Below are 18,223 nucleotides of genomic sequence, written 5' to 3' on the forward strand. Positions count from 1 at the left end.
AATGAAACAATCCTTTTCCACTTGGTGTTAATTTACAAAAGGTCTTTAAAATCTGAAAAAAACATGAATCACGCTGCTAAAAACATGTATACTCCCTACTCTCATTAATGTTTGCCCCTTTCTGACCTGCCGTGTCAGTCATCTGGGTTCTTTACATTGAAATTGAACTGCAGGAGTCATGTGCTTATCCCTGAGGGTGTTATCAATTCAACAGTACGTGTAATGTGTTTAGTGCACGTCTCTGTTGTTTCATCTTGTCACCTTGATGTCAAACAGGAGGTAGCGCCTATCCATCTCTCTGGACACCACACTCTCAATGACTTCCACAGGCACTAGCTGGTAGCAGTCAAAGGCCGGGCAGAAGATGTTGTGGGCTTCACCCTCTTGGATCTTTAGATTTAGAAACCTGAGGAAGCATACATACATTGCAGACACAGCAATGAGGTTGACACTGAAAAACGTAGTACATCCTGAGCCTAACCAAAAATATGACTTACCCTTCCCAGCATGCTCTGCAGAACTCATGGCCACAGGACACGTCAACGGGTTCCTCGAAGACGGAAATGGAAGACATGCAGATGCCACACTGTGATACAAAAGAAAGCTGTCTTAAGGCCGCGGTGCAATTAGTTTCAGTCTAGATTAAAAAGAGTAATTCTTAAAACTCTGTAGAGCAATTTCAAAAGGCCCTCCAGTACAATTCATGTTATTACATCACCCTTTAAATTCAAACGCACACGGCCTTTGAGTCAGTGACAGGTTTTTGTTTGAAATTCAACAACCTTGAGAATAGGCTGTCTGGACCATCTTCTCAAAAATGTGGCGTAATGTTAACATTCAATGTGATGACTAGACCAGAAAACCCACCGCCGTAACCAGCTGATTTCATGCTTTAACCACACACAACGGTAGTTCTTGCCCGAAATGCCCGCCCGGGCCTCGATGATGAGCTCTCATTAGCATGGGGTTCGAGGATTACTGTTCTGTCATAAGACGTATTTTCTCACATCCACAGAAACTTGAGACACAAACACACACACACACACACAAACACACACACACACACACACACACAAACACACACACACACACACACAGTCCCACACACAGGCCTTGTTACAGTGAAAGACTGACCCGAACAAAAGGCATAAAGGAGGCAGTGTACTTCAACAATGCAAGTATTGATTTGTGAAAGAGCAGAATGTGATATAATCAACTGGAACCTTTTAAACGGGCCCTTGAGTAGACCCGGTCGATTGACACCGTGCAGTTCGAGGCACAAAGTCACAACAAAAGATACCGTCAGCCAAACGCAACCTGTAATTTCTCATAAAGTAGTTGATGTAAATCAAGGCTGTCAGCTTCAGCTACCATCTATCAACAGTTTATTTCTGAAACGCTAATGAGCATTCATGCAAAAAAAAAAAGATTGTGTGATTTTCCCCACAGGTAGAAATGTTATTTCAAAAGCTTAAAAGTCCCTGGTCACCAATGACGGGTGTCAAAAACATCAGAAGCACACAGGGGGGTTTCTGAGAAGATCAGCTTTCCATCATTATTGTGTATATAAATATACAAATACTTATGGCAGTGGAAATGCCACACTTATGTGTACAGTTAAGTTCTAATGTATATGTACAACACAATTAACAGCATTCATTAAAAACACATCACAACAAGCATGAATATTTTTTGCTCACATTTAATATGTTAAAAAGCTCAGAATTTTCCACACTAAAATCTAAATATGCCCAATTTTTAAACCGTAAAATTACAGGAATAAACTGATAATTAACCGCAAATTTGAACACATGTCCTTAGGCCAAGGACGGCCTCTTTGCCTGCCACTGCTTGTTATCAAGCACACTTGATAGCTTCATTGACAGTCTTCTATAGCGAGTGGTCGAGCCAGACAAATGGCCAACAGCATAAAGGACATCTCACATTACTTGTCATGATTTCCATCTCGACAAGTGCTCACAAAGAAGACTGCTGAGGAAAATGTCAAGCATGTTTGATAACTATCAGGAAACCCCAGATTAGGAGGACGTGGGGGCAAATAAACGGGGGGGGGGGGGGACCCTCTTGCAGGAGTGGGTCAATAAGGCTCAATAATGTTCTTGTAGACGAGCAGTTTTAGTAGCACACTTGAATGTCTACGACTCATTGGGGCTTTAGTTTTTGCAAGCTCACCAGATATTTGTTTTATCTTTGTTAAACTTGCAAAGTGCTTAAATTTGACTTTGCAGGCCGTGCTTGATACCCGTTTATGTTAGGTGTAGAGTGAAGTCATTAAGCAGACAGCATGACAGTTCCACACAACATCTGGGGGTCTCTACAATTTGATTACGCATTCCCTCATGCTCGGCACAGAAGCAGATGGTCGCTGTGGAATACTCTTACCACCTATTTTTATTGGCCTATCGACACTAGAATTTTATACACTAATAACATTATTTTAGAAAGTATTATAATATTCTCTCATGTTCAGAGCTCACACCATAATTAACAAACCCCTTTGTTCTCCGAGGAGTAGAGGAAGTGCTGCTTGTGTTTATGTTGGCGGGCGAGACCACCGGCGTGCATGCTAATGACTGCTTGCAATACAATGCTGGGAAATAAAGCAACATTATGCAGAAAGACAGGTGCGGCGTTGAAAATTTAAAGAATTCAGCAGGAACTCTTCAGGACACCGGAGGGACTCAATTTAAATAAACACTTGTGTAGCGTTTTCATGGGTACACTGCCAGCAACTACTAGTCTGTGGGCTTCCATGCTAGCTTTATCCTTTGCTGCTGTAGGAGCCTCCCCGGGGCAACTCGTCTTGTGGTTTAATGTTGTCTTATGGCTCTTCACTGAGAAGTACAGTTAAATGATAGAATTCACTAAAATGGTGTTCTCATTTACCACATCTCCAACTCCCATTTAAAGTTTTCTTTAAACTTTTTAGCTGCGACCAGCAGCTCTATAGCTCACTCTGTCGGTCGGTCCACAGTTTTCGCCCTGGGAGGCTGTCATTAACCGTTTGTCATAGACTCTTTGTGAGATGCATCACATATACCAAAGACTGTATATAAGGAGTGGACGTAGTCATCGTAACGTCAGCCATTGGTTTGTGGACTGCCGTTTTGAAGGCTTAAGTTCGGTCATTTTGCCATCGCAATCCTGGGTTACGGTCGTCGCCATGTTGTTTTTTTTGCAACCGATAAACGGACGTTATCATATTTGGAATGCGGAGGAGTGACGTAGAGATGCCATAAACGGCTCTGGTAGCGGCATCGACCTGTCAATCACAGTAAGCCCGCCCTAAAGCATACTCCGCTTTAAAGGAGTATGCTTTAGGGCGGCCTGGGTGTGGGAGGAGTAGCCCTCTGCTGGTCAGTACAGAGAATGCAAGTTTTAAGACACTTGGCTGCACTCAGCAGAGTTCCTGTTTCAATGGTGTGGGTTAGCCCTGCCCTCTATACTTAAGCCACACCCTCTTTCATAACTCATGAACCCATTTCTTGTCAACACTTGTGGGAGGCATCACTGTTTTCAGCAGATTGATTGCAGCTATTGCAAATGCGTCCCTGTTAAGCTTACATTTATCAAAAGTGAAAAGGAGTTTGGTGACAACTGTGTAACTTATTTTTGGCGAATGGGAAGCCGCAGACATCTCTCACCAGAGAGGACTCCTCGTCGGCAGGCATGAGGCTGATTTGGTCTGGGGAAGTGATGGAGGAGCGGGTGTTGCGTGGTGTCCGGGGCGAGGGCAAGGTGTCCCAGGCATTGTAACCACTTGGAGGCGGGTTAGGCATCTGTACCCCTGAGCGCTGGCAGCATTCCACCGCGTTGCTCATCCAGGCCTCTAGGAGCTTCTCTCTGTCCCAATCTGATGCAAAAAAACAAATAGACATAATTAAAGAGAGTGAAATGCTAATGCATGAAACCAAACAGAGAGGAATAGGGCCGAATCAAAGTAAATGAGAAACCAATTAGTTTAGTTATAAGCACATCGCAGTGAGGCATAAATACATTTTTGGATGAAATTAAGCTGAGAGGGGGAAAAAGGTAAATCAATACACACATGTAGTAAAAGGCCAGAAGTGAGTTGGCCATTAGAAATAAAAATATTCTAACATGTTATTTTTAATGACAACATTGACTTTTTTGAACCATGCGATAGGCAAACAGACACGACCACGTCACAGCTCTAATCTAGAATCACTGAGTAAATCAGAAGAGCAGAAAACAAAAGCCTTTGTCTTCAGGAATGTACGCATGGATACACATCAAGGGCAGCGTATGACATAATCCCCATTCAACCTGATAAAACAAGACGTGTTCTCATTTCATCCGCACAAAATGTATCAACATAAAAACGTGTTGTGTTTTTTTTCTGTCTTCCCTCCTGTCTTATGTTTGTAAGAATTGGTAAGCGGAATGCTAAATCCACCAAAGCCCACACAAATTCCTCTCCAGTGGCCACACTACCACCTAAGCCTTTCCAACACAACAACATACACCTGCTGCCATCTGGTTTTCTCTTTTAGAATAGCTGTTATATCCCCCATTAGCACAAGTTGGAGAACTTTTCAGTATGAATATTGAATGACTTGTGGATTGTGCCTGAGTCCAAATTTTCTCTGCCAAAATAAATAAATAAATCCCCTTTTAACATCGGGAGCGTGACCCGGTCAACTGTGCAATTAGGCCTTTATCAGCCTGGAGACACGTTTCGGCACCTATCAAAGGCCTCAGACTCTAAATGGCCTCGTTAAGATAATGAATATTGCAACAATTTCCCCCATCTCCATTCAATTAAAACTCATCAATGAGTATGACTCGATCTTCCGGCCTATGGTCATTAAATGAAGTCTGAAATTAAAAGTCCTCATATTTAGTCTTAAGTATAAAAAAAAATTGCCGGGGAAATATGAATTGTCCAAAGCACAGACCGATCGACAGGCTGGCAGCTCAGCAGGAAACCACCGAGAACTGTGATAAGAGAACTGAAAAAGACCAATATGGGAAAGTTTTACAAGTAATGATATAATAAGTCCAAAAGCTTCTTCTCCTTGAGATTAACAAAAACCCTGAAATGTTCCATCCCTATTAAACAGACAGACAGCAATCCCATGATAGAGGTGAATAAATATAGCCGTAATCTGGGGCTCACCCCTCTAATCTCCCAAAAATATGTCTAATATGTAGCACACGCAGCTCAACAGCCAGTCACTGAGCCAGCTGAATTAGAGAACAGGGTATTTTAAGACTGAATATCAACCCAAAACTGTGACACATCTTTCAAGTCCTCCACTAACATAATCTGAGCCAAGTTAAAGTAAGTAGGGTCGGCTTCTAATGAAATAACTTTGATCTAAACATTTAAAGCTCTTCATACACGTTATCTTAGCTGGTTAAAGACAAACTTGTGTTCTTGAAGTAAAGCATTCATATACATTATTGCTCTGCTTCACTCACATTTTACTTTTACTCTCATTACTTCACAAGCTCAATGTCAGCATGTCATTACCTATTTGTGAATATTAAGCAACCTATTTAGCGTCTATTGAGACGTATAAGTAAACGAGAAAATTGCTAAAGAAGTATATATACTTGCACGGACGCATGTTGTAGCTCAAACAGGCAGCATTCCACTGCACGCAATTATTTCTAGTAAGCAAAGACAGGGAGAAAACAAAGTCTTGAAGTAAACAAAAAGTGCAAATATGTGAGCTACGGCTCTTTCCCGTGGTATTGAAAAGCAATGTTTGCAGCAGCAATACAAGCAAAGACCTCTGTGTTATTATACGTATGAAAAGCCTGAGTCTCTGCTGTGGACAATGTGCTTTATGGTAAATGTCAACTGTCTAAGTACCCTAGCTTTCAAATGTGCCGGTGTTTTCACATATTTGGAGGAAAGGACAAGCCCACTAAAATAGCATTCAGAGCATGTGACGATGGCACTCTCCACTGAGGGCAATACAAGTGGAATTCTTTTAGATAACAAAGGCTGTTCACATCTTGCCCCTTTCACTGCAAAGGGAATCACTGGAGCGTAGCACGGAGTTTATATGAGATACAGCCCCTCTAATCCCAATACAAATAAAGTATAAGACACATTTACCAACAAAGTCAACAGCAAAATATGCTTTGTTTATGCTCTTTGTGGAAACAACAGGTCAGGAATTTTAATAGCATGTGTGTGTATTACCTTGAATTTTAATATTCAGGACCTTTTTTTTTTCTTTCATTTTTGCCTTTATTAGATAGTGACAGTGTGGATGGGGAGACAGAGAAAAGAATATAACATGCAACAATGGTCCCTGGTCAGTATCAAACCTGGGATGTTTCAGATATACGGTATACCAGGCTACTAGGACACTGACAAGCAGACACTCTGCATGTGTGTGTGTGTGTGGGGTTGACAGTACCATGGGCGCGTAGCAGTGCCTCTGCAGTGAAGAGAGGGGCCTGCAGCATGTCGGCTGTCTCCACTATCAGCATGTCCTTCAGCCTCCGTAGATCCTGAGGCCGCAGGCCTTCGTACAGCTAGAGAGGAGGGCAAAGGACAGAGACAGGAGAGGAGGAAAGAAGGATGGTGACGAGAGATTAAAGGAAGGTATGGAGGGAATAAAAAGAAGAAGGCGGGTTGGCAGAGAAAAGTAATAAATAAAAGAGCAGAGGGAGCAACAGAGGGTGTGATCAGGGTGAGAGGGAGAGGAATCAGGGTGGAAGTAGAAGAAAAGATGGGGCACATGGAAGTAGAAGTATTTAAAGCAAATAAAAAGGCAATTGCTGATGCCTGACTAAGCCAGTGAGCTAACAGAGTGATGGTGATGGGAGTCACATGCCTTATGGCAGGCTGTTTTGTGTGACTAATTTCTGTGTGTGTGTGTTTGTGTCTAACCGAAGCATCTACGGTGTGGGGGCCTGTGAAGCAGAACGTCAGCCAAAACGGACCATAGACCAATAGGATCCAAGAGGACACGACAGACCTACACACTCTATGACTGAAGAGCTTTCAGTTCTTACACCCCCTGAGTGGCTTTGGCAAGGTTAAGATACCCAGGGCATCTTACTCAAAAGAGTTTGATCTGAAACAGCACTAAAATGGACAAAAACGGGTGTCCGTCTTTGGATTTTTCAACAGTTTGGTCGGGGCCAAATAGGAGGTTGACGTTGGAAGTGACACCAGTTGAGGGTGACAAACCCAAAGCCGTGTACCCTCTGGCTCTTGGTGTGTTATTCTGTACCTCTCGTCGGTCAAGGGCTGCGTACTCCGCGTCTATACCCTCGGCCTCGGGGGCAAGAGAGAAGACCATCTGCGACTCCAGGCACAGGGCCAACTCCTTGTGGTGCTGCTTCTCTGCACAGTCACATGGAGTCTCGCGGTCTTCGTTCTCAGCAAACAGGTCTGCTTCTCTCTGCACCAGAAACTGAACAAGAGGAAAATGTAGCTTTAAATAACGCGGCACACACTAATATACGCGAGGGGCTTAATGGCTTGTGTGGTTTGATACACCTTACATGACAGAAACAGTGGAGTGGTGCCAGTAACTCTGTGGTGGTGGTGGTTGATGGAAAAGCTACACAATTATGGCAAAAATTGCCAATTCCACTTATCTTTATCTGTACTGTGATCATGATTATTACTTACAATTGTTCAGTTTCGGGACCTATTGTGGATTGCGCCAATGGCTAGGGCTGAGTGACTTGTTTCATGCATTATAAATGTGTAATTTCAGCTTCCCAAACATTGGTTCAATTCATTCTTTTCCACTTTGCTTTTTACAAATTACAAAGTTCTCTGTAGGTGTCTCTCTTTCTATCACACCAGACCTGCATGTATCCCAACTTAAATATTTGGTTTTGCAAGTGGTGCAAATTACATTTTGCTATCTATGCCACCGTACGGTTTTCAGGGTGAAAAAAACAAAACAAAAACATGAACAGTGCAAGATGACAATTATGAATCATGGGAACAAAATCAGTTTCAAAACAAGGTCTTTGAGAGACACACAGCGATAGCTTGATTCATAAATGTGACTTTTGTACGTGATGCATCCTGCAGTTTGATCAATCTTAACAGAACGGATGTGAGCAACACACCACACACCAGCCACTATTCTACAAATATTCATAGTACAAAACTGAATCATTTGTGTTCAAAATGAGGGTTACTCTGGCCCCTTTTATCTTCATTCCACTCAAATTGCTCCCTGTCTTAGTGAGACTCTTCCGTTTCCATCTGTAGTGCCTTTGACCTATACCTAAAGTGATTCTCCATTAGCCCGTACTGTAACGTGTCCACACCTCAACACACGTCTTCGTGCCTGAGGCAGCAGCGTAGTGCAGGCAGGTGTTTTTCTTGTTGTCGGTGGCATTGATGTCAGCGCTCTCATACTCTCCCTGGTCCAGCTTCGCTCCGGTCCAGGCCAGGATGATCTGTAGGGATTCGGCCCGACGCTGTCTGTCTTCGTATGGCCGCGAGAGCCGAGGCTGCAGGGCCCCCTCTGAGGTCAGGATCTGGGGCCCCATGCAGAGAAGGTGCAGCGATGTCTCATTGTGCACATTACGCTTGTTAGGATTCCCATCCTTGCTGAAGAGGAAGGACCTAAAAGAATAAGACGGACACAGGAAAAAACAGTTGATTTCAAACGTTTGCTTATTGGCCCAGAAATGGCTTTGCCTGCTAATATCTGGGGCAAACTAGCATATTTTTGTTGACTTTTTATTTCTGCTTTGGTCAACAAAGTAACCTTCTAGGGTGTATAATTATTGGCCTATCTTGTTTTGTTTTTGTAAGCCTATTTGTATTTGTAGGTTATTTTTGGCAACACAGCAAATAACACGAAAGCCATTTTATCCTCTGACAAACCCCAAAAAGGTGGAAATAACAAATATCGCATACTTCTGTTATGCTTTATTGATTATAGATTAGTGTAACTCAATATTCTACAGCATTTTAAGTAGTTTACTTCACAAATATTTGAAATAAAATCTAGAAAATGACACAGTAGAGATGCATGTGGAGATACAAATTGCAGGTAAATTATTAGTCTCCGATTTCCGGTGCTTCATCCGTCTGTCAAGTCTAATATTTTGCTTCCACTTAACCTGCTTTTCAAAACCTAGTGTCTTTAAAGTAAAGACAAACACATGCAAGGTTGGTAGCTTGTGCGGTGGGAAGCTCTTGGAGCCCCGTCCTGTTCCATCCCAGCATGTTGCATTCCTGAGAGCTGCTAACAGATGGCTATGTGGAGAGACAGATGGGACAGAGACGTATAGAGACAAAACATGCAAAAAACGTATCTTACGACGCAGCAGTACAGCAATAGAAGCGACCAGCTGATCAGCAACAGAGAGCTAAAAAAATAAGATAAGTAAACCGGTGCTACATAAGAAATAAAAATTATAACGTATTGAATAAATAAACTGCAGCATATGAAAAATCTAGAGTACAACAAATTAGTCCCTCGTCTCTCAACCCTTAGATATCCATTTTCCCTCCACTAACCGCAGCCGGTCCAAAAATATGCAACTGTGAATGTCTACGTTATGTCTGTTTGCTTGCTCGTTGGTCTGATTTTAACTGGACCATATCCTGACCTGAGTAGGCGGGCCATGGCGTGCCGGGAAGCATAGTGCAGTGGAGTGTTGTGCTGGTAGGACTCTCCGTATGTAGAGTTGGGATCCAACGCCTCCTTGAACTGCGGGTTGCTCTCGTACAGTTGGCAGGCCAGCACCTCGTCCCCATTGATGAGAGCCTTGCGGAACTTGGTCGCCGTGTTCCCCATCTCTCTCTCTCTCTCCTACTGTAGGCTCAAGCTCTGACTGATGCAGCAGCTGATGGGTGTCCTCAACCTGTTCAAGTCCAATAGGCCAGCATACCGAATGTCCTTCAGAAAAGAAGAAAAGCAGGAGTTTAGTTCCTTAGTGGCTGTGTCCGAGTCAAATAAGGCCTTCTTAACTAAAAAAAAAAAAAAAAAGGGTGAGTATTAATCACTTCCACTGCCTCTGAATCACAAGGACGAGAGTCGCATCTCCAAGGTTGCTCAGGCTGCTCTGCCACAAGCCCCTATGTCGCAGCACAGCACAGTAAACAACCTTCGCTGTGTTTCTCTTTTTATCTCTTTTTATTTAAATAACTAAACATAGGGCCAACAAAGCTCACACGGAGAAGAGGACAAGACTTCCTCTGGCATCACCGGGAGCTTCCGCCTCTCCGTGCCAACGCTGCCCATCCCACTGGGGCCGGGAGTCGTTGTGAAACGAGGTATCCTCCACTGAAGAGCAACACGCAGCGAGTCAGCATTTCGCTCCCACCAGAGCACCATATGGTCATGGCTGTTTGTTCAGTGTGACGCTTTTATGTGTTCTTTGGTGAGCTGCAGCGCAAATCAACACAACACATGATCTCCTTCAGCATAATATAGCTCGTGGAACTAAAATGAATTCTCAGGGCCATGAAAATCCTTCTGCACAGTCAATGGCTTAGTGGAGGCAACTTGTGTACACAATAGAAGGAAAACACGCTTCCTGAAAAGCTCATGAATACCATATGCTTAACTCGCCATAAGTTGGCAACGACAACAAAGGAAGTGGTAAACTTATTTTGACATTCCATTTGCAGGACAATTGATTATTTTTTTCGCAGCTTGTGCAAACAGAGTGCAGACTGTGGATGAACCTGACTCCCTGGTGTAATCTTTACACAATATCAGCTTAAACTACAAAAGTGTACTACTGTGTATTTGTCATAGATAGGAACGGAAGAGGAGCGAGTTCCAGGTCTTTTTTGTTACCTTTTTGGCAGGAAGAAGTTATTCTCACTGTAATTTGGGGCATTTTCAAAGTCATATTTAAACATTTCTAAAGTAAAAAGCAAAGGTATACATTCAGTTGCCAGTTTATTAGATACACCTGGCTAAAACTAATGTTGTGTAATACAACAGTCCTGCAGTAAATCCCACCACCATGAAGGTTATGATGTTGAGTTTTTGTTCAAACTGATTTAGAGAGAAGTTTATTCAATGTACTTTTGGAGGATGTCGTCTGTGTCACTGTGAAACTGTACCTTTATTATACAAAGAGAGGTGTTGCTGTTATTTTTCCTACCATCACTGATATAAGTGGGGTGGACAAAATAAAAGACATGTTAGTATACTGAAGGTAGGATGTATTGCAGTAGTTGTACCCAATAAACTGACGACTTTGTAAATTAATCTGGTAAAGTTATGTGGTGCTCACATGTTACATCAAAGTTTAGTTTATGTCATGTAATGTTTTTAAACTTTCTAGTCAGACTGGTGAGAGAAAGCCTCTATGAAAGCATCCATTGAGGTAAATGGACCAGAGTGGGATGGGACTTTGACTCCTGACCTCTGTAAGACTCGGAGTGAGTTTACATGCATGATGGATCATTTGTTCTTCATGCAGACAACCTAAATAACTACATACTGAAAACTTATTGAAATGTGTTAATCCATTGCCATGTCTAGGATATGACATCATCTCCAGCCATCCTTTAAATAGGACCCGTACATTCAAATAACATAAACACGGCAAAGAAATATTTCACCCTTAAAAGGACCATTTGGACGTAGCTGCGGCGGAAGTGTTTTAAAATCGTAATATTTTGGCAAATGTGTGTTTGGAAAGTACAACAGCATACGACTGGATAAACGAGACTTGGGTAGTAATGCACAAGTTATATGGGAGTTTGTAAACGAATGTTTTGACATAGTTTTGGCCTCTGTTAACTTCAATTCATCAAGGATTGACTCTGTTTTCAGATCCTCCGTTCCCTGTGGAGTCACGCGAGAAAAACAAAAAGTTTTCTTCAAGAATTCAAGATTAATTGATACAAATTTACTCGGTTAAATGGCCATTATAAAGGGTGAAATGCTGCTTTAACTGCTTACTAAAACGTTAGCAAATGGCACATCACTCAAAAAAGGGAGCCAGATGGCACGAGTTAACTTGCATCACTACATCTGTGACAAGCTCGAGCCATGTGGGGACAGGCACCATCATCACCACAAAGTCAGAGGTCGAGACGAGCAGAGCATGTCTCACCTTGGTGAACACTTGTTAAACACTTGATCTTTGAACAGAGTTATATAACCCCGTAGCTGATAACACACATTACACGATAAGGACACTTAACGTATCTGACAACTGTTAACGACACTCCTCCATGACAACATCAACAGACGTCTAAATATGATCATCTAGCAGTAGCAGCTAAGCATATATCGATGTTAACAGTTTGCCTGCGTAGCTTTCCACTTGTCAGCGAAGTCCTTCATGCAGGCCTTTCCCCATGTTGTCTGGTGTTTACCATTTTCGCTAGCTCAGACCGACGGCAGAGCGTTGTGTTGTGTTAACGAACAGTCCGTTTTAACGCGTTGTTACATTTCAGGTTAATGAAAACATTCACCTGCCAACCGACCTTAGATAGCGTTAGCTGCGAATCACTCCGTTTGTTGAAAGGGGTCCGTTATAATCACAATACACGGCATACCTCACCATCGTTAGCTGGATGTTGTTCAAAAACATACAAAACACATCATGACGCTAGTATCTGCGTTGGCTAACGTCAGTGCACGCGCTAGCGGACCACCTAGCATGCTAGCCGCGCTGCTAGCCCAACTTAGCTAGCACAGTTAACTTACTAATAAACTCATAGTAAACAACGAGAAACAAGTATTCGGACTTACACATATGGCACATGTCGCCGTTGTAGACCTGATCTTGTGAATCAACTGTCACTCGCTAGCGACAAACAGGGGGCGTTCTTGTTAGCGAGGCAATCCATAAACAATGTGTTCCCAAAAGCAATGATGTTGTTCCTGTAAACTCTTCGTTGACCCTCTCTGCTGCTGGCTGCTACACGGGTTGCAGCTCAAACCCCAAAACAGGCGGAGGAAAGAAATGGCTCGTTTTCCTCAGAGACTAACGATGAAGAAACACACTCACACACTGACGCTACTCGTAGAGGTTTGCAACCTACATCACATTAGGTTGCAAACGTCGCAGTATGTCATTGACATGCAATGGTCAACTAAGTGCATGAATTTTTGTTTTGTTATTTTCGACGCCCGCTTCGTATCCGTTGTCGACTATGTTTTTGCAAAGGCTCAGCACGTGTGCTGCATATGGCAATGTGACGTACATACCAGCATGTCCTATTAAAATATGTAACCAATCTACAGGTCCCCACTGACAGAGAATCACAAACAAAGTGATCAAACTTCAAATAGTTTTCAGATGTAGACTGTTGTGGTCCAACTATTGGATCAAATGGTGTGATAGTTGAATTTTACGTCAGATGCACTCAGTGTCCATCTCAACCTGTACACACAGTCTGTGATTAGAACTCAACAGGCTGCTGTAGTGATTGAGTTCGTAGCTGTTAGTACAATAAAATGCCACTAGAGTGCGACAGAGTCTAAGGAAACAAATAGTGCTTTTGGTTGGGCTTGAAGTTGCGCTTGTTATCCTTTGATCGGTCCTGTCTTGATATGACTTGAATCAGTTTTGATTTTGTATTTGTTGTATATTTAAAAAAAAGTGTAAGTGGCTTTACCCTCCTTCACACCCGTATGCATGCGCTGGTTCTTAATGTGCAATTAATCAATTAAAATATATTTACGGCATCAAACATGACCATGTGAGGAATTACAGACAATCTTTAACTGGTGAATTTATATATCAAACATATGCTTGTTTTACATATACCCATTAGTCCATCATATGTAACGTATATTGTATGTAAACAGGGACATGGGTATCTTAACTTGAAATAAAAAATCAGATACTCAATACAACACATACGCCTTTTATTATCAAATATCTGAACATTGCAATGAAGGTATATACAGCATATCATCATCACACATATGAGTGCACACATTTCATATCAACAGGCCTTCAATAAATAATCTGTAAACATAACCTCACTGTAAAGGCAGATACAGTCATGTATGCACAAGAACACACACAGAACACAGTTTGTTTTAATGGGGTAACTTAACAAATGCGTTTGCACTTTCAAAACTTCAAATACAGAGCTACATAGGTGGTGAAAAAAATATATAGTGACTCAGGATACTAATGCTTATTCTTCCACATGCCCCTTGACTTTTGATGTCATCATTGTTTTATTATTTGTGTCCTTGATATTTCCTTTGTCACCACAAAAGGGGAAAAACATATGATCACTACATTTATCACCAGCAAGAAAAATTCTGGTTGTGCACATAATCAAAAAATAAGTACAATGTTAGTTCTGATTCATGGCGGCAAACTAAATGAGAGATGGCAAACCATTCAGGGGTTTGTGTAAAAGGAATAGTAAGCTGCCATGCCTTTGGCTGAGGGGGCTTCTTTGCTATAGGAGCTACCGTTGATGGCAACAGAGGCCAAGTCCTCACACTTGATGTCAGAGGGCGAGTCCTCTGTGCTGGGACCATTGAGTGACAAACGCCTTCGTTTGCAGGCTGTGGAATAAGAATCAGCCTTGTCTAAGGACAGAGCTGATGACTGTGTGTCCGTCCAGGAGGAGATCAGGCTCCCACTGCCGTTCACCTCCTCTTCAATCTGTGGTTTAACTTTGTTTGAGTCTTCTGGGAAACCAGTGGTGGGACTGGGCCTGGGAGACCAAGGCAGGCTGGGAGAGACCTTTCTCTGGTATGCCGCTCTGGACCCCCACCCTGCAGACATGGTGGTGAAAGGAGAGTCTGGGTAGTAGCTGAGAGCGTGGGACGTTTGCATGGACAGGGATTTGATGCCATAGGGAAGCAGGGAGCTTGAGTATTCTCCCTCATAGGGTGTCAGATCGAGTTTGTTGCTGGTGCTAGTGCCGTTTCCCCCTTGCTGCATGGAGGTGACAAACCACCTCTGTGAAGTTCCGTCTTCTGTCTGAGGCGAGAGAAGGCTGTTGGTCTGCGGCACTGCTCTCTCGCTGTTATAGAAGCGATTCTGGGGAAGGTTGTTAACGAATTGGTCCTGGAAGAGGGGCTGCATGGTGTAGCGGGCCCCGGGGACAATCTGGTGGGCACGGGGAGAGTCGGTCGGAGATGGTGTTAGGCGGTCATTTTCTTGGGCTGTGTACATCCTGGAAAATACATGTACGTATGAACTTGAGGTCAAGGGATGGCAGTGTCTGGGTGAAAAGAATCGTGGTGTGAAAACCTCTTTAAAAATTAGTTGACACGAAACAGCAGATCTAAAGTTGTTAAATAAAAAAACCATTTACAAAACAGTACGACAGTTGATGCAATCAAACATATATTTTGATGTATTCCTGCAGTGTTGTAAAAATGTGATATTTATTCTCAGTTTGTAGTTGGTGAGAAATGAAATACAATACTCACGAGTCATAATTATCTCTGAATCCTTTGGCAAAGGGGTTGTGATCAATTTTCAGCTGTGTAATCTGAAACAAAGCAAAATGGATATATGCTTTATATTGATATGAGAGGATAAAGCGAGAACAAGCATCATGCAGTTATGCCTATTAACCATATACATATCAAACTATACACTAAATAGCAGATAGCTGATTAACATTAGAATTAGAAACGTACATCCATTGAATGAGTTTCAATTACTAATTGATCAAAACAGGATGTAATTCTTCCTTTTTTATTCTTTTATTCTCATAAAGCAGAGATAGTCTGAGTAGCTTATATATTGGTAACCGTCTATAGCTCAAAAACACATTGTGTCACAGAAGAGAAGCAGAGAGGAAAGTCCCATGCTTACATCCGTGTTCTGGTAGGCAGTCACAGCTATAAACTGGTTCTCTGGAAAGATGAAGCTCTGGGTCTTAACGTCACTGCTAATGTCCTCCACCCCATCCTCCATCACCTCCACGATGTGCAGCCTGGGCTGGTACTTATGCAGCGACTGCATGACAATCATCTGCATAATCAAAAGGGTCAAATCCGTCAAATCATCGATCATTTAAAAACAATATTTTCTAAACATGCCCAATTTGTTTTAACAAGTGGTTTGGTCTAATTAAGGAAATTAATTTACTTCCAAACAATAAAACATTTATAAAACAGTTTTTGGGATTTACGTCAAACGATTAATGGTGCGTTTTAATCTATAGTATTTCCGCCTTATTTAGGGTTTATATTTAACTGTATATTTCAATGCAACAAAAATATATGTTGACATTGTAATACAAGTTATTAAAAATCTTCGGTGAGGGTTTAAGGCGTTAATTTAGGGTTATCTATTTATTTATTAGTTTGGCATACCTGTGAAGTATTGTGATTGGTCCCTTTGTTGTTCGTGAGTTTCAGTTTGCTGAAGGAGATCTCTTGTCTCATCCAGTGGGCCCCCGTGTTTGGAGACTCTGGGTGGATGTAGACTTTGTTCCCTGGAATAAAAAAAAGATTCCAACATCAAACTCCAGTAGACAACAGCAGTACACGAGCTGTATACGTATACGAGCCTTATTTGTATTGCATTTGTTTATTTTTGCAAATAAAAAATCTTATCATTTCAGTTATTTCATTATATCGTTATGGTTTTTTTTTATTATTATTCAGAGGTTAGGATTAGCGCTTCAATTTAAATCTCAATTCAACATTGAACAAAATAAAATGTTAGTAAAGTCAAATATTGACCTGTTTCAGTACCTTGGCCACTGTTGTCCGCCTTGCCACATGTGACCCACTTGCCACCTTGAAACCTCCAGTGGTTCGGATCCGCCAGCACCACCTCCACGAACACGTTATAATGCGCTGTCAGGTTGAGGCCAGCTATGTTAAAACTGAGGAACGGGAACATCCGTCTGAAAGCACCAAACAAAATCTAATAAATGATAATGGAATAAAAACAAGGTCTTATTACAGAACAATGGCAGCAAATTACATGTAAAGTCACACCCTCTTTATCCTCTCATCCTGCCATCTCACCTGCCCTGCTTGGTGATTATCATCTCGGTCTGGTGCCGGTGGAACTTGAGCCACAGCGGCCGGTTGCAGAGGTACACCTGGGCCCTCATCCCCGGGCCGGCAATGGTTATGTTGCTGAGCGCCGACCCCGAGCTGCTGTAGGGCGGGTAGATGCAGCCGGGGCTCTGCCCGAGCTGGTAAGCCGGGCTGAAGTGACTGCGTCCGGCAGCGGAGGGGGGAAACCCCGCAGGAGGCAACACGGAGCCCAGGTGGAGAGATGAGGGGTACCTGCCAGCGCTGGACGCGGCGTAAACCGTACCACTGGGCGTATAGGGGATAAAAGAGCAGGGACTCGGTGTTTCTGGGCTTTGTTTAGAACCCGTTGGAGGGATGTAGTAGGACCGGTCAGTCCCCATCCCGTGCTCCGTGTACCTGCTGCCAGCAGTCGGATCGTCCCCATCCACAGCCGGAGATTTGCGCCTGTCCTCCGCTGCTTCCTTCGTAGAAGTGAAGGTGCTGCTCTCCCCTTCACCGCCGAGCATGTCTGCTACTCTTGTCTAGTCACAAATGTCGATTGCTTTCTTTGATCTCAGTCGAGACTGCTCTTTTCCAGGGGTCTTCTTCTACTTCAGGAATCACTTAAACGGGTGTTATGCCTTCTGAGAAAAACTTCGACTGAAGTCTGAAATCTAGAGACAGAAACAGATTAGGATTAAGAGGGGCCCCGGCTATAGGCAACATCCGCAGTTCACCATTTCTTTTTTAAGAGGCCAAAGTGCCAAATTGCGCGTAGGAGAACGGGCCTTCAGTGAGATGGTGGGGGAAAGTGACCTTTTCACATCAAAGCAAAGCAAATGACCGTGGGCGTATCAGGGTGTGGCTGTGAAGTCAATCAAAACTTGGACTGTTGAATTTCATTAAAAGTCAGTGACTTTACAGTAACTTAAAAACAGTTCATATTTGCCATAGCCTAGGTGTTCCCCTCACTGTCTCTTTGAATGATTTTCTCTGTTTAAAAAAAAAGGACAATTATTCTATTTAACACTCAGTGTATTAAAATAGGGCAGCATCCTATTTTGTTTTTCCAAATCCACAAGGAAAGCTAAAAACGTGAACCATAACCAATTTGTAGCCGTAATACAACTGACCCTATCAAAATAAATTAGGTGAAGTGGTGACTTTGAGTTTATTGGGATAGCTTAATATTGTAGGGGAATCGCCTCGAGGTACGGGCCAATTTCTTGTAAATCACATGACAAACTTTAACTAGCCAAAAACAGATTTTTTTTAGGGGTGGGGGGTAGCTTTGTGGTGTAGGC

The 18,223-nt window shown here is 42.6% G+C and overlaps 2 protein-coding genes across 6 annotated transcripts in view; both read right to left on the minus strand.

Annotated features, from left to right (window-relative positions):
* LOC142938119 (ankyrin repeat and IBR domain-containing protein 1-like) overlaps window positions 1-13,081 on the minus strand; it is a 29,582-nt gene extending 16,501 nt beyond the window's left edge. Inside the window, exons 1-8 of one of the 5 annotated variants that reach the window (XM_076081344.1) lie at window positions 12,711-13,081; window positions 9,598-9,887; window positions 8,302-8,602; window positions 7,242-7,424; window positions 6,420-6,537; window positions 3,666-3,874; window positions 498-586; window positions 262-406 (exon numbers count right to left, since the gene is read on the minus strand). In XM_076081344.1, coding sequence (XP_075937459.1) covers window positions 262-406; window positions 498-586; window positions 3,666-3,874; window positions 6,420-6,537; window positions 7,242-7,424; window positions 8,302-8,602; window positions 9,598-9,785 — 1,233 coding nt within the window. In that variant the 5' untranslated portion in view covers window positions 9,786-9,887; window positions 12,711-13,081. Of the gene's footprint in view, window positions 1-261; window positions 407-497; window positions 587-3,665; window positions 3,875-6,419; window positions 6,538-7,241; window positions 7,425-8,301; window positions 9,888-12,430; window positions 12,582-12,710 lie in introns of those variants that run through there. The other 4 variants (XM_076081343.1, XM_076081345.1, XM_076081346.1 and 1 more) reach the window with 4 other exon arrangements.
* A 736-nt stretch (window positions 13,082-13,817) lies between these two features.
* Window positions 13,818-17,446, minus strand: LOC142938182 (eomesodermin-like). Its single transcript, XM_076081427.1, has 6 exons — window positions 16,926-17,446; window positions 16,647-16,801; window positions 16,263-16,384; window positions 15,760-15,918; window positions 15,369-15,430; window positions 13,818-15,109 (listed from the first exon to the last, which is right to left on the minus strand). Exons 1-6 carry the CDS (start codon window positions 17,444-17,446, stop codon window positions 14,323-14,325), a joined length of 1,806 nt encoding a protein of 601 aa, XP_075937542.1. The 3' UTR covers window positions 13,818-14,322.
* Between the last annotated feature and the right edge of the window lie 777 nt (window positions 17,447-18,223).

This window comes from Anarhichas minor, unplaced genomic scaffold, assembly GCF_050575085.1.
Source record: "Anarhichas minor isolate MPS153535 unplaced genomic scaffold, ASM5057508v1 ptg000080l, whole genome shotgun sequence".
Lineage (NCBI taxonomy): Eukaryota > Metazoa > Chordata > Actinopteri > Perciformes > Anarhichadidae > Anarhichas > Anarhichas minor.

Excerpts from the sequence above, each read along its gene's own strand:
- LOC142938182 (XM_076081427.1), bottom strand. The coding sequence starts at position 17,446 with ATGCTCGGCGGTGAAGGGGAGAGCAGCACCTTCACTTCTACGAAGGAA. Across the intron at positions 16,802-16,925 it reads ATAATCACCAAGCAGGGCAG|ACGGATGTTCCCGTTCCTCA; the intron begins GTGAGATGGCAG and ends TGGTGCTTTCAG. Across the intron at positions 16,385-16,646 it reads GGCGGACAACAGTGGCCAAG|GGAACAAAGTCTACATCCAC; the intron begins GTACTGAAACAG and ends TTTTTATTCCAG.